Source organism: Rhinoraja longicauda, chromosome 19, assembly GCF_053455715.1.
Source record: "Rhinoraja longicauda isolate Sanriku21f chromosome 19, sRhiLon1.1, whole genome shotgun sequence".
In the NCBI taxonomy this organism is placed as follows: Eukaryota; Metazoa; Chordata; class Chondrichthyes; order Rajiformes; family Arhynchobatidae; genus Rhinoraja; species Rhinoraja longicauda.
This window is the reverse complement of record NC_135971.1, coordinates 16,668,459-16,683,872: the sequence shown is the minus strand read 5'-3', so window position 1 is coordinate 16,683,872 and position 15,414 is coordinate 16,668,459. Positions and strand designations below refer to the sequence as shown.

The 15,414-nt window shown below is 51.5% G+C and overlaps 2 protein-coding genes across 2 annotated transcripts in view; both read right to left on the bottom strand.

The window, feature by feature from the left end:
- Positions 1 to 772: 772 nt before the first annotated feature.
- LOC144602864 (mediator of DNA damage checkpoint protein 1-like) overlaps positions 773 to 15,414 on the bottom strand; it is a 93,566-nt gene continuing 78,924 nt past the window's right edge. The window contains exon 4 of the mRNA XM_078415985.1: positions 773 to 1,038. Coding sequence (XP_078272111.1) covers positions 787 to 1,038 — 252 coding nt within the window. The 3' untranslated portion in view covers positions 773 to 786. The remainder of the gene's footprint in view (positions 1,039 to 15,414) is intronic.
- LOC144602710 (uncharacterized) lies at positions 8,515 to 12,129 on the bottom strand. The gene is made up of 2 exons (XM_078415846.1): positions 11,491 to 12,129; positions 8,515 to 10,736 (listed from the first exon to the last, which is right to left on the bottom strand). Exons 1-2 carry the CDS (start codon positions 12,028 to 12,030, stop codon positions 10,389 to 10,391), a joined length of 888 nt encoding a protein of 295 aa, XP_078271972.1. The 5' UTR covers positions 12,031 to 12,129; the 3' UTR covers positions 8,515 to 10,388.

The window sequence follows — 15,414 nt, the reverse complement described above, 5'->3', positions numbered from 1 at the left end:
TGCCCAGAGCAGGTGAATCGAGGACCAGAGGACAAAGGATGAAGATGAAGGGGAAAAGATTTAATAGGAATCTGAGGCAGGGGTAACCTCTTCACACAAAGGATGGTGGGTTTATGGAACAAGCTGCCAGAGCAGGTATTTGAGGCCGGGACTATCTCAACGTTTAAGAAACAGTTAGACAGGTACATGGATTGGACAGGTTAGGATGGATATGGACCAAATGCAGGCAGGTTTTTTAGTTTAGTTTAGTTTAGATACCGCGCGGAAACAGGCCCTTTCGTCCCACCGGGTCCGCGCCGACCAGCAATCCCCGCACATTAACACTATCGTACACCCACTAGGGACAATTTGTACATTTAGCAAGCCAATTAACCTACATTCCTGTACGTATTTGGAGTGTGGGAGGAAACCGAAGATCTTTGAGAGAACCCACGCAGGTCACGGGGAGAACGTACAAACTCCGTACAAACAGCACCTGTAGTCGGGATCGAACCCGATTCTCCGGCGCTGCATTCGCTGTGAGGCAGCAACTCCAACGTGCTACCCAGGTGGGACTCGTGTAGCTGGGACATGTTGGCCGGTGTGGGCAAGTTGAGCGGAAGGGCCTTTTTCCACACTGTATCACTCCGAGGCCTTTCCACAACATACAATTAAAAACAAGGACGCCAAGATGCTACATTTTCTTCACTTTAATGAGAAAAGTGCCTAAAACTGGTTGTTAAATTACAGGGTGTATTTACAGCGTTGTCAGATGCCCGTGAAGGGGGGGGGGGGGGTCGGAGACGGTCACCGTTTCTTCCTCTTGCCCCCGGGTACTGGCGACGAGCCCGTTGCTAGAGACCGCAGGCTTCGCCCTTTCCCCTGCGGCTTGCTGTGGGAGACCGCCTCGTCGCTGCCCAGCCGATATTTGCCCAGGTCCACGGCCTGCTGCAGGATGCCCGTCAAGGCAAACTCCACGTCCACCACCGGGATGTTGGCGTTGAGGGCAGCTTTGCACTTGGGGAGGTCGCCCGCGCACGAAATCACCAGCGTCTTCTCCTGCCCCATCCACAGACGGCAAAACACAGCGTTAGAATCACATCCACATCACCATCTGGACGCCCCTCCCGCCCTGGTACCAACCCTGGATGGAGTGGATGTGGAGAGGACGTCTCCACTAGATACACAAAGTGCTGGAGTAACTAGTTGGGTGGCGCAGCGGTAGAGTTGCCGCCTTACAGCGAATGCACCGCCGGAGACCCGGGTTCCATCCCGACTACGGGCGCCGTCTGTACGGAGTTTGTACGTCCTCCCCGTGACCTGCGTGGGTTTTCTCCGAGATCTTCCGTACAGACAGCACCCGGGTCCCTGGCGCTGTGAGGCAGTAGCTCTACCACAGCGCCACCGTGCCGTCCTAGTGGGAGAGTCTAGGACCAGAGGGCACAGCTTCAGAATCAAACGACGTTCCTTCAGGAAGGAGATGAGGAGGGACTTCTTTAGTCAGAGGGTGGTGAATCTGTGGAATTCATTGCCACAGAGGGCTGTGGTGGCCAAGTCAGTGGACATTTTTCAGGCAGAGGTAGATAGATTATTGATGAGTACAGGTGTCGGGGGTTACGGGGAGAAGGCAGGAGAATGGGGTCAGGAGGGAGAGATAGATCAGCCACGATTGCATGGCGGAGTGAACTTGATGGGCCGAATGGCCTCATTCTGCTCCGATCACTTATGAAGGACAGGCGGCGATGCACAGTGAAGGCTTGTTGGTCGGCGGGCCCGGGGGGGGGGGGGGGGGTGGAGACGACGGGGGCAAGGAGCAGGGGCCAGTGGGAGGGTGAACCAGGGAACATCGACCGGACTTTGGACTTTGAATTATAGCGGCAAAAATGGCGGTGCCCGCATGTGTAATTTATGCAAAAGAAATTTCACCGTGCAGTTGCAAGTGTAACAAATAAAGCACTGTGGAAGCAGCAGGCCTCAAAGCGTGGAGTTTACTTGGAGCAAGGCCCACGCAGCGACCATGAACACAGAGAAAATAGGTGCAGGAGGCCGTTTGGCCCTTCGAGCCAGCACCGAATTCTTTATCGATCTTATCGAAACATATAAGATTATTAAGGGGTTGGACATGTTAGAGCCAGGAAACATGTTCCCGATGTTGGGGGAGTCCAGAACAAGGGGCCACAGTTTAAGAATAAGGGGTAGGCCATTTAGAACTGAGATGAGGAAGAACTTTTTCAGTCAGAGGGTGGTGAAGGTGTGGAATTCTCTGCCTGGATCCGGTAATCCTGGCGGGATGAGGGAAACATCAATGAGCGCCTGCTTGCGGGAAACAGGTCTCAAAAGCACAGTTTCAACGTTGGAAAACACTATCAGCGGGCTGGTCGAGATATTAGCCGGAGAGTCCTGCAGCAGGAAAGCAGGCCCTTCGGCCCAAATTGTCCATGCTGGCCGGGGGTGGAGGGTGGGGGGGGGGACGGCACGGGTGGAGTTGCTGCATTCACAGCGCCAGGGACCCAGGTTCGATCCTGACCACGGAGTTTTGCACCTTCTCTCCGTGACCTGCGTGGGTTTTCTCCGGGTGCTCTGGTCTACTCCCACACTCCAAAGACGTGCAGGTTTGTAGGTTAATTGGCGTTGGTAAATTTGCAAATTGTCCCCAGTGTGTGTCGGTTCGTGTTCATCTGCAGGGATCGCTGGTCGGCGCGGACGGTGGGCCTGTTTCCATGCTGTATCTCTAAGCTAAGATGCCCATCTACACCAGCGCCATCTGCTTGCATTTGACTCCCACCCCTCTCTAGCCATCGGGCGGCACGGTGGCACAGCGCTAGATTTGCTGCCTCACAGCGGCAGAGACTCGGGTTCATATTAAACAACGGGTGCTGGCTGTACGGAGATTGCATGTTCTCTCTGTTATTCCTACTGCTCTCCGACCATGTTTTAAGCCGGACTATCAATTCATTTGTAGACACAAATTGCTGGAGTAACTCAGCGGGTCAGGCAGCATCTCGGCAGAGAAGGAATGGGTTACATTTCAGGTCGTCAGACTGAAGAAGTGTCTCGACCCGAAACGTCACCCATTCCTTCTCTCCCGAGATGCTGCCTGACCCGCTGAGTTACTCCAGCATTTTGTGTCTACCTGCAAACCTCTACACCTTTGGAATGTGGGAGGAATTAATGACTTGGTTGAAGGGATTATAGACAATAGACAATAGACAATAGGTGCAGGAGGAGGCCATTCAGCCCTTCGAGCCAGCACCGTCATTCAATGCGATCATGGCTGATCACTCTCAATCAGTACCCCGTTCCTGCCTTCTCCCCATACCCCCTCACTCCGCTATCCTTAAGAACTCTATCCAGCTCTCTCTTGAAAGCATCCAACGAACTGGCCTCCACTGCTTTTTGAGGCAGAGAATTCCACACCTTCACCACTCTCTGACTGAAAAAGTTCTTCCTCATCTCCGTTCTAAAAGTACCATTAGCAAATTTGCAGATGATACAAAGCTGGGTGGTAGTGTGAACTGTGAGGAAGACGCTATGAGGTTGCAGGGTGAATTGGACAGGTTGTGTGAGTGGGCGGATGCATGGCAGATGCAGTTTATTGTGCATAAGTGTGAGGTTATCCAATTTGGTGGTGAGAATAGGAAGGCAGAGTATTATCTGAATGGTGTCAAGTTAGGAACAGGGGACGTACAACGAGATATGGGTGTCCTAGTCACTGAAAGGAAGCATGCAGGTACAGCAGGCAGTGAAGAAAGCCAATGGAATGTTGGCCTTCATAACAAGAGGAGTTCACCCAGAACTGAGATGAGGAAAAACATTTTCAGTCAGAGAGTTGTGAATCTGTGGAATTCTCTGCCTCAGAAGGCAGTGGAGGCCTATTCTCTGAATGCATTCAAGAGAGAGCTGGATAGAGCTCTTAAGGATAGCGGAGTCAGGGGGTATGGGGAGAAGGCAGGAACGGGGTACCGATTGAGAATGATCAGCCATGATCACATTGAATGGCGGTGCTGGGTCGAAGGGCCGAATGGCCTCTTCCTGCACCTATTGTCTATTGAAACCGAAGATCTTTGAGAAAACCGACGAAGGTCACGGGGAGAGCGTACAAACTCCGTACAGACAGCGGCGGCAGTCGGGATCGAACCCGGGTCTCTGGTGCTGCAAGCGCCGTAAGGCAGCAACCCTACCGCTGCACCACCGTGCCCTGGTGATACCTGTACTGAACTGCATACAACACATTTAACTGCACTTCCTCGGTAAGTGTGAGGGACAAAGTGCCGACTGCCAGGCCGAGATCGCTCACCTGTAACAGCCTCTGCTCCTTGGCCTTCTGAATGGAGTTGCGGAGGCTGAAGTTGAAGTTGCGCTCTTGCTCGCGGTCACCGAGCAGGAAGCTACGAGGTGACAGGTAGTAGCGGTTCCTCCCGCTCTGCTCCGTGCCCGGCGAGGGCCCCAACGTCAAGCGAGACACACAAAATCACACACAGGCCCGGCACACACGACTCACCAAAGACAGCCGCGACAGGTAGACACAAAATGCCGGGGTCACCCAGCGGCTCCGGCAGCATCTCGGGGGGGAGAAGGAACGGGTGACGTCTCGGGTCAAGACCCTTCTTCAGTCTGAAGACCTGAAACGTCACCCATTCCTTCTTTCCACCGAGAGGTAGATAGAGCTCTAGGGGCTAGCGGAGTCAGGGGATATGGGGAGAAGTCAGGCACGGGTTACTGATTGTGGATGATCAGCCATGATCACAATGAATGGCGGTGCTGGCTCGAAGGGCCAAATGGCCTCCTCCTGCACCTATTTTCTGTTTTCTATGTTTCTATTTTTCTCCCGAGATGCTGCCTACCCGCTGAGTTACTCCAGCATTTTGTGTCTACCTTCGATTTATACCGGCATCTGCAGTTCTTTCCAAACCAAAGACAGCACTGTGCAACTAAAGTAGCCGTGTATGCAGAGAGGAAGTTCCCACTGGTGGGGGAGTCCAGGACCGGAGGACACAGCCTCAGAATTAAAGGGGGCTCTTTCAGATAGGATGATGCGTGGAATGAATATCCTGTGGACTTGCAGAGATGTGTTGTGCAGTGGCAATGGTGACCATAGACTTTAAAACCTGCAAAATATCAACAGCATCGCCAGGGGGCGCAGCGGTAGAGTTGCTGCCTGACAGCGCTGGAGACCCGGGTTCGATCCCGACTACAGGTCATGTCCGTACGGTGTTTGGTACGTTCTCCTGCGTCGGTTTCCTCCGAGATCTTCGGTTTCCTCCCACATTCCAACGACGTGCCGGTTTGTTGTTTAACTGGCTTGGGTTTGTGTACTTGGTTTGTGTAAATTGTCCCCTGTGTGCGTGGGCATTGTGTTAATGTGCCAGGGCAGCGCGGGCTCGATGGGCCGAAGGGCTTGTATCTGCACTGTAGCTCTCAGCTAAACGAAACAAAACCATTTCCGAACAGTGGATGTTTACAGCATCAAAACCAATGATTCAATTGTACTTCTGGAAGTAGGAACTGCAGATTCAGCTTTACACCGAAGATGGCCAAAAAGGCCTGTTTCCGCGCTGTATATATATGATATGATATATGATAGACACCAAAAACGCTGGGGTAACTCAGCGGGACAGGCGGTATCTCTCCCGGTTTGCTAAGCACTTTAACTCCCCCTCTCATTCCCACACTGACCTGTCCGTCCTGGGCCTCCTCCATTGTCGGAGTGAGGCCCAGCGCCAATTGGAGGAACAGCACCTATTTTTTTCGCTTGGGCAGCTTACACCCCAGCGGTATGAACATTAACTTCTCCAACCTCAAGTAACGCTTGCTTACCCTCTCTCTCCATCCCTTCCCCACCCTAGTTCTCCGAACTGTGTGACTGTCATCCTGATTAAATGTTATCTTTGTATGCCTCATTGACACTTTCCCCAGCTAAGAATGCTCTCTTCTATATTTGCCTTGGGCTGCCCCTTTGATCTCTCGTTTTCACACGTCACCCTTCCTTATCTCTAATTTCCCCAACCTCTTCTCCCTCAGTCGAAGGGCAGAATGGCCTACTCCTGCACCTAAACTAGTGTTCCTTCCAACACTCCAACATACGACAAGAAAAAAGTAGCTGTGCTTCTTATTGTTTTATAGTTTGTAATTATGCAGATGGAGGTCAGGTTGTATAGTTAACTTGGGATTATCATCACCTGCTTGGTACATTGCATTTCAAAAGCATGGAACTCTGCTTTCATCTTGTACGGTCAGGATGGTTATATTATTTATTTTCATATTTCAGATACAGCGCGGAAACAGGGTTTTTCAGCCCACCAAGTCCGCACCGCCCAGTGATCCCCGCACATTAACAATATCCTACACCCACTAGGGACAATTTTTACATTTACATTTACCCAGTCAATTAACCTACATACCTGTACGTCTTTGGAGTTCTTTAGACTTTAGAGACACAGCGTGGAAACAGGCCCTTCGAAGCACCACCGATCACATCGTACTCGCACTATCCTCCCCACCAGGGGACGCCACCTATCCAGGTTCTCGAAAGATGTTGTCTGACCCGCTGTGTTATTCCAGCAGCAGCGTGCGTGTGTGTGTGTGTGTGTGTGTGTGTGGGTGTGGGCATGGGCGTGGGCGTGGGCGTGCGCGTGGGCGTGCGCGTGTGTGTGTGTGTGTGTTTCCACACTGACATGGTGGCCCAGAGATCGAGTTGCTGCCTCACAGCGCCAGAGACCCAGGTTCAATCCTGACTACAGCTGCTGTCTGCTGAACGTGGAATTTGCACGTTCTCGCTGTGACCCGCGCGGGTTTTCTCCGGGTGCCCCGGTTTCCTCCCACATCCCAAAAGACGTGCGGGTGTGAAGGTTAACTGGCTTCTGAAAATTGCCCCTCGTGTGTGGGATAGTGCTGGTGTGCAGGATGCAAAACTGGGATGACATGGAACTAGTGTATGGGTTGGTCGGCGTGGACTCGGTGGGCTGAAAGGCCAGTTATATAAATAGATATTATATATAGCCTGAATGAGGGTCTCGACCTGAAACTTGTGAAGGGGGCGAGGGGAGGGGTGGGGAGGGGAAGGGGAGGGGGAAGGGGGAAGGGGGAAGGGGGAGGGGAGAGGAGAGAAGGAGGGGTGGGAAGGGGGAGGGCGAGGGGGGTGGATGGAAAGGGGAGGGGGAGGGCCAGGGGGAGGGGGTGGGAAGGGGGAGGGGGAGGGCGAGGGGGAAGGGGAGAGGGGGAGGGGAGGAGGGTGTGGGAAGAGGGGGAGGGGAGGGGCGGAGGGAGCGGGTGGAGGGAGGTAGGGGAGGGGGAGCGGAGGACGTTTCCACTGGTGGGGGAGTCCAGGACCAGAGGACACAGCCTCAGAATTAAAGGGGGCACTTTCAGATAGGATGATGCGTGGAATGAATATCCTGTGGGCATGCAGAGATGTGTTGTGCAGTGGCATTTGTGACCATAGACTTTAAAACCTGCAAAATATCAACACCATCGCCAGGGGGCGCAGAGGTAGAGTTGCTGCCTGACAGCGCTGGAGACCCGGGTTCGATCCCGACCACCGGTCCTGTCCGTATGGAGTTTGGTACGTTCTCCTTCGTCGGTTTACGCCGAGATCTTCGGTTTCCTCCCACATTCCAACGACGTGCAGGTTTGTTGTTTAACTGGCTTGTGGTTGCGTCCTTGGTATAAGTGTAAATTGTCCCCTGTGTGCGTGGGTATTGTGTTAATGTACGAGGGCAGCGCGGACTCGATGGGCCGAAGGGCTTGTATCTGCACTGTAGCTCTCAGCTAAACGAAACAAAACCATTTCCGAACATTGGATGTTTACAGCATCAAAACCAATGATTCAATTGTACTTCTGGAAGTAGGATCTGCAGAAGCAGGTTTACACCGAAGATAGACACCAAAAACGCTGGGGTAACTCAGCGGGACAGGCGGTATCTCTCCCGGTTTGCTAAACACTTTAACTCCCCCTCTCATTCCCACACTGACCAGTCCGTTCTGGGCCTCCTCCATTGTCGGAGTGAGGCCCAGCGCAAATTAGAGGAACAGCACCTAATTTTTCGTTTGGGCAGCTTACACCCCAGCGGTATGAACATTAACTTCTCCAACTTCAAGTAACCCTTGCTTTCCCTCTCTCTCCATCACTCTCCAACCCTAGTTCTCCGAACAGTCTGACTGTCATCCTGATTAAATGTTATCTATGTATGCCACATTGTCACCTTCCCCAGCTAATAATGTTCCATTCTATATTTGCCTTGGGCTGCCCCTTTGATCTCTCGTTTTCACACGTGACCCTTCCTTATCTCTAATTTCCCTCTCCCTTCTCTCTCGGTCGAAGGGCAGAATGGCCTACTCCTGCACTTATTGTCTATTGTCAGTCTGAAGAAGGGCCTCGATTCGAAACGTCACCCATTCCTTCCCTCCAGAGATGCTGCCTGTCTCGTTGAGTTACTCCACCATTTTGGGTCTGTCTTCAAAGATATTTTATTATGACATGCAGTGAAATTTCTTTTTATTGCACACAGTTCAGTAAAAAAATTACAACGCATCATGTAAGGCACAATCATATTTAAGTAAAAGAGTATAGAAATAGCAGATTACACTCAGGCAGCACACAAGAGACGCCACACACACTAGATTCCCCGCCATTAACTCCATCTACACCACGCTGCCTCGGAAAAGCAGCCAACATAATCAATGACTAGGAGCCATGGGAAAGGTCAATGGAGCATTGTGGGCCCCACCTTCACCGGGTCATCGGTGCCGGCTCTGATTTGTTCTGAATCTTTTCATATCCCTCCCCTGGCTCTCAGTCTGAAGATGGGTCTCGCCCCATTCCTTCTCTCCAGAGATGCTGCCAGTCCCGCTGAGTTTCTCCAGCTTTTTTGTGTTTATCTGCGTGTGTAAACCAGCATCCTTCCTGCACATAATCGAAGACTCGTCCCAACCTGGCCAGTCCTTTCCCCAGCCCTGGACCGGCCGAAGGTTGAGAAGCGTGAAAGCGCGCACCACCAGACTCAGAAACAGCTTCTTCCCCTCTGTTTTCGGGCTTCCATAAGCGAGGGTACAAATTCACTTCACCCCACAGTGGTCTAAACTAAACCATCGCGGTGGAAAAGTCAAAGAGCAAGCACTGTAGCGCAAAGTTCGCGGTGATCAGAGATTTTACAGGGTGGTTTAAATCCTCATGGTTGTGGGAAGAAGCTGCTCTTTGGAGTTTTGGTTTGGTTTGGTTTGGTTCAGTTTCGTTTAGTTTAATGATCCGGCAGCGCAATAGGCCCTTCAGCCCATCGAGGCGACGACCGGTCACACTAGTTCTATGGTATCCCACTTTCTCATCCACACCAGGGGGCAATTTAAAGAGCGCCGATTGTCCTGCAATTCCGCTCGTCTTTGGGATGCGGGAGGAAACCGGAGCAACCGGAGAAAACCCGCGAGATCCCAGGGAGAACGTACAAACTCCACACACACACACACACACCCACACACACACACGCGCGCACGCACACACACACACACACACACACACAATCACATGCACACAATCACACGTACTCACACACACACACGCACACAAACACGCACACACACACACACACACAGTCACATGCACACAATCACACGTACTCACACACACACACACGCACGCACACACACACACAATCACGCACACACACCCGCGCGCGCACGCACACACACACACACGCGCGCACACACACGGACGCACACACGCACACACACGCACGCACACACACACACGCACGGACACACACACACACGCGCACACACACACACACGCACCCACACACAATCACGCACACACACACGCGCACACACACACACAATCACGCACACACACGCGCGCACACACGCACGCACACACACACACACACACATACATACACGCGCACACACACACACACACACACACACACACACACTGGAACCTCGGTCTCTGGCGCTGCGAGGCAGCAACTCTACCGCCGCCCCATTATTCGCGCACACTATCATTGAAGAAAATAAGATAGCGTCGAGGAAGTTAGCGCTCTCTTTGTGAGTTGTTCTCAAACGACGAAGCGTTTGGATTGAGTACGGAGGAACTGCAGACAGACACAAAACGCTGGAGTAAATCTACGGGTCAGACAGCATCCCCGGAGAGACGGAACGGGTGGCGTTTCGAGTCGAGACCCACCTTCAGACTGAGAGGCAAGGCAAATGAAACAAGAGATATGGACCGCGATGTGGAGAGCTACAGAACAAATAACAATGCGCAAAAAACAGTAACGATGATAAAGGAAAGATAAACCTGCAGATGCCGGTTGACACCGAAGACAGACACAACATTCTGGAGTAACTCAGCGGGACAGGCAGCATCTCTGGAGAGAAGGAATGGGTGGCGTTTCGGGTCGAGACCCTTCTTCAGACCTTTAGTTTTGTGGCGGTGAAGACGAAGTTGGCTGTGGCAGGAGTGGAAGCTCAGTGCTGCTGGGTGACTTGGGAACTTGTTTCGGCAGCTTGGGAACTTGCTCCTTCTTCTCGGTGACGCTCAGTTCTATTACTTCCATCAGTTTTTGCGCCTTGCCGTCGGCGCACTCCGCGACTCTCGCCTTTATTTTCACCTCCATCTTGATCTCCGTCGCCGCCTCTATTTCCTTGCTGAACTTGACCACGTAATAGCCCTCCTGTGTGCAGTCGTCACACTTGCGCGCAGGAATGAATTTCAGGATGACCAATAAACAAACGTTCAACACCAAGAAAACGCCGCCAGATACCTGCTGCAGAAAGTCAAAGAGTCAAAGAGTTAATGCAGCGTGGACACAGGCAACTTGCCCACACCGGCCAACGTGCCCCATCCAGACCAATCTCACCTGCTCGGTTTTGGTCCATAATCCCTCCAAACCTGTCCTATCCATGGACCTGTCCAACTGTTTCTTCAACATTGGGATAGTCCCAGCCTCAACTATCTCCTCCGCCTTAGCGTTAAACCCATGTCCTCTGGTCCTCGATTCAACTACTCTGGGCAAGTGACTCTGTGCATCTACCCGATCTATTCCTCACATGACTTCATACACCTCTACAAGATCACCTTTCATCCTCTTGTGTGAAAACGTTACCCCTCGGATTCCTATTAAATCTTTCCCCCTTCACCTTAAATCCTTGTCCTCGTGGTAGACGCGAAATGCTGGAGTAACTCAGCGGGTCAGGCAGCATCTCTGGAGAGAAGGAATGGGTGACGTTCCGGGTCGGGTCGGGTGTGTGTGTGTGTGTGTGTGTGTGTGTGTGTGTGTGTGTGTGTGTGTGTGTGTGTGTGTGTGTGTGTGTGTGTGTGTGGTGTGTTGTGTGTGTGTGCGGGGGGGGGGTCTGTGTGTGTGTGTGTGTGTGTGTGTGTGTGTGTGTGTGTGTGTGTGTGTGTGTGTAGGATAGTGTCAATGTGTGGGGGTCGCTGGGTCGGCACGGACTAGGTGGGGCGGAAGGGATCCGTTTACGCGCTGTATCTCTAAATTGAACTACATTTAGAGTCTCACTCACCCACGATATGTCGCAGTGGCGGCGCAGCGGGGGCGTGGGATCGTCGCTGCAAATGTGCTTGCAGTCCAGACTGTCGTTTGCCCCGACGTATGCTTGTGTGTGGAAGCTGCAGGTGATGTGATCGCCGTCTATCAGCAGAATGCTGAACCAGAAGAAGGACGGGATCAGCGCTTCCAGCAGCGTGATGAACTTGAAGCGGCACCGCTCCTGTTGGCTGGAGCAGCGGCGGCAGCAGTGCTCCCTTTCCTTGGCGACGGTTTCAAAACAGTACGTCCAGCACGTCCAGCCCCTCAGCAGCCTCCGTGAACCAGGCTGCGCAGCCAGGGTGATCACGAGGAAGACGACCGCGGGCACCAGGAACACCATGACGGTGTGGCATATGTTCAACTTCGGGTCGCAGGGGCAGGGAGTACTCCACTCAAGTAAGGCCTCCAGACCGATCAAGACCCCCGACAGCGCCGTGCTACCGGCCACTTTCAGCAAGGGGAAGGCGTCTTTCAAACGTCTGAAAGCGTCCAGAACCCGGGTAACCCCCGCCATCACTCCCGGCGTAAAAGCGCAGGGTCCCTCTTTATTTATTCTGCGACCCGAAATGACCACAGTTTCTTCCACCACAGGCGCTAGCTGTTCAGTTTGGACCCCCGACATCTCCACACTGACGAGAGGGCAAGAGGAAGTTGGGTATCTGGCCCGTTTAACCCCGCCCGAGAGGCGGCGGCGCTGCTCGTTCGAACAACTTTTCACGCTTCCTGGAAAGCGCCGACGCTGCTTCGCACCGAATACAGACACAAAACGCTGGATTAGTGCGGGCGTCAGGGGTTATGGGGGGGGGGGGGGGGGGGGGGAGAAGGCAGGAAAAGTCAAGTCGTCAAGTCAATTTTATTTGTATAGCACATTTAAAAACAACCAACTTTGACGAAAGTGCTGTACATCAGTTCAGGTGCTAAGAAACGAACATACAATGGCACACAAACATAACAGCACAATAGACAACAGACAATAGGTGCAGGAGGAGGCCATTCGGCCCTTCGAGCCAGCACCGCCATTCAATGTGATCATGGCTGATCATTCTCAGTCAGTACCCCGTTCCTGCCTTCTCCCCATACCCCCTGACTCCACCCTCCTTAAGAGCTCTATCTAGCTCTCTCTTAAATGCATTCAGAGAATTGGCCTCCCCTGCCTTCTGAGGCAGAGAATTCCTCAGATTCACAACTCTGACTGAAAAAGTATTTCCACATCTCAGTTCTAAATGGCCTACGCCTTATTCTTAAACTGTGGCCCCTTGTTCTGGACTCCCCCAACATTGGGAACATGTTTCCTACCTCTAACGTGTCCAACCCCTTAATAATCTTATACGTTTCAATAAGATCTCCTCTCATCCTTCTAAATTCCAGTGTATACAAGTCTAGTCGCTCCAGTCTTTCAACATATGATAGTCCCGCCATTCCGGGAATTAACCTAGTAAACCTACGCTGCACGCCCTCAATAGCAAGAATATCCTTCCTCAAATTTGGAGACCAAAACTGCATACAGTACTCCAGGTGCGGTCTCACTAGGGCCCTGTATAACTGCAGAAGGACCTCTTTGCTCCTATACTCAACTCCTCTTGTTATGAAGGCCAACATTCCATTGGCTTTCTTCACTGCCTGCTGTACCTGCATGCTTCATTTCAGTGACTGATGCACTAGGATACCCAGATCTCGTTGTACCTCCCCTGTTCCTAACTTGACACCATTCAGATAATACTCTACCTTCCTATTCTAACCACCAATGTGGATAACCTCACACTTATCCACATTAAACTGCATCTGCCATGCATCTGCCCATTCACATAACCTGTCCAAGTCACCCTGCAACCTCATAGCATCTTCCTTATAGTTCACACTACCACCCAGCTTTGTGTCATTTGCAAATTTGCTAATGGTACTTTTAATCCCTTCATCCAAGTCATTAATATACATTGTAAATAGCTGCGGTCCCAGCACCGAACCTTGTGGTACCCCACTAGTTACTGCCTGCCATTCTGAAAGGGACCCATTTATCCCCACTCTTTGCTTTCTGTCTGTCAACCAATTTTCTATCCATGTCAGTACCCTACCTCCAGTACCATGTGCTCTAATTTTGCCCACTAGTCTCCTCTGTGGAACCTTGTCAAAGGCTTTCTGAAAGTCAAGGTAAACCACATCCACCGGCTCTCCCCAGTCAATTTTCCTAGTTACATCCTCAAAGAATTCCAGAAGATTCGTAAATCTGTGCTGACTCGGAACAATCCTGTTACTGCTATCCAAATGCTCCTCAATTTCGTCTTTTATTATTGACTCCAGCATCTTCCCCACCACTGATGTCAGACTAACTGGTCTCTAATTTCCCGTTTTCTCTCTCCCTCCTTTCTTAAAAAGTGGGACAACATTAGCTACCCTCCAATCCACAGGAACTGATCCTGAATCTAGAGAACATTGGAAAATGATCACCAATGCGTCAACAATTTCCAGCGCCACCTCCTTCAGTATTCTGGGATGCAGACCATCAGGCCCTGGGGATTTATCAGCCTTCAGTCCTATCAGTCTACCCAACACCATTTCCTGCATAATGTGGATTTCCTTCAGTTCCTCCGTCACCCTAGGATCTCTGGCCACTAGAACATCTGGGAGATTGCTTGTATCTTCCTTAGTGAAGACAGATCCAAAGTACCGGTTCAACTCGTCTGCCATTTCCCTGTTCCCCATAATAAATTCCCCCGCTTCTGTCTTCAAGGGACCCGCATTTGCCTTGACTATTTTTTCCTCTTTACGTACCTAAAAAAGCTTTTACTATCCTCCTTTATATTATTGGCTAGTTTACCCTCGTACCTCATCTTTTCTCCCCGTATTGCCTTCTTAGTCACCTTCTGTTGCTCTTTAAAAGAGTCCCAATCCTCTGGTTTCCCACTCTTCTTTGCTTTGTTGTACTTCTGTTCTTTTATTTTTATGTTGTCCTTGACTTCCCTTGTCAGCCACGGGTGCCTCTTACTCCCCTTGGAATCTTTCCTCCTCTTTGGGATAAATTGATCCTGCAACTTCTGCATTATTCCCAGGAATACATGCCATTGCTGTTCCACCGTCTTCCCTGCTAGGGCCTCCTTCCAGTCAATTCTGGCCAGCTCCTGCCTCTGTAATCCCCTTTGCTATACTGTAATACTGACACTTCCGATTTTCCCTTACATAAACAGTTCACAGCGCCCCCTCAGAGGGCCTCAAACGCTAGGGAGTAGAAATAGGTTTTGAGCCTGGACTTAAAGGAGTGGATGGAGGGGGCAGTTCTGATGGGGAGCGGGATGCTGTTTCACAGTCTAGGAGCTGCAACTGCAAAAGCGCGGTCACCCCTGAGCTTAAGCCTAGACCGCGGGATAGTCAGTAGCCCCAAGTTTGCGAACTGAGGGACCTGGAGATAGAGTGGTGGGTTAGAAGAGGTTTGATATAGTGGGTGGGTGGGCAAGCCCGTTTAGGGCTTTGTATGTGAATAGGAGGAGCTTGAAGTTGATTCTGTACTGTACTGGGAGCCAGTGGAAATATGTGATCATGGCTGATCATCCACAATCAGTAACCCGTGCCTGCTTTCTCCTCATATCCATTGATTCCGTTAGCCCTCGGAGCTCTATCTAACTCTTTCTTGAAAAATTTCCAGTGAATTGGCCTCCACTGCCTTCTGTGGCAGAGAATTCCACAGATTCACAACTCTCTGGGTGAAAATATTTTTCCTCATCTTAGTCCTAAATGGCCAACCCCTTATTCTTAAACTGTGAGCCCCTGGTTCTGGACTCCCCCCCCCCCCCCCCCCCCCCCCCAAATCGGGAAAATTTTCCCTACACCGTAGATAAACACAAAATGCAGGATTAGTACGCGTGTCAGGGGTTATGGGGAGAAGACAGGAGAATGAGGTTTGTAG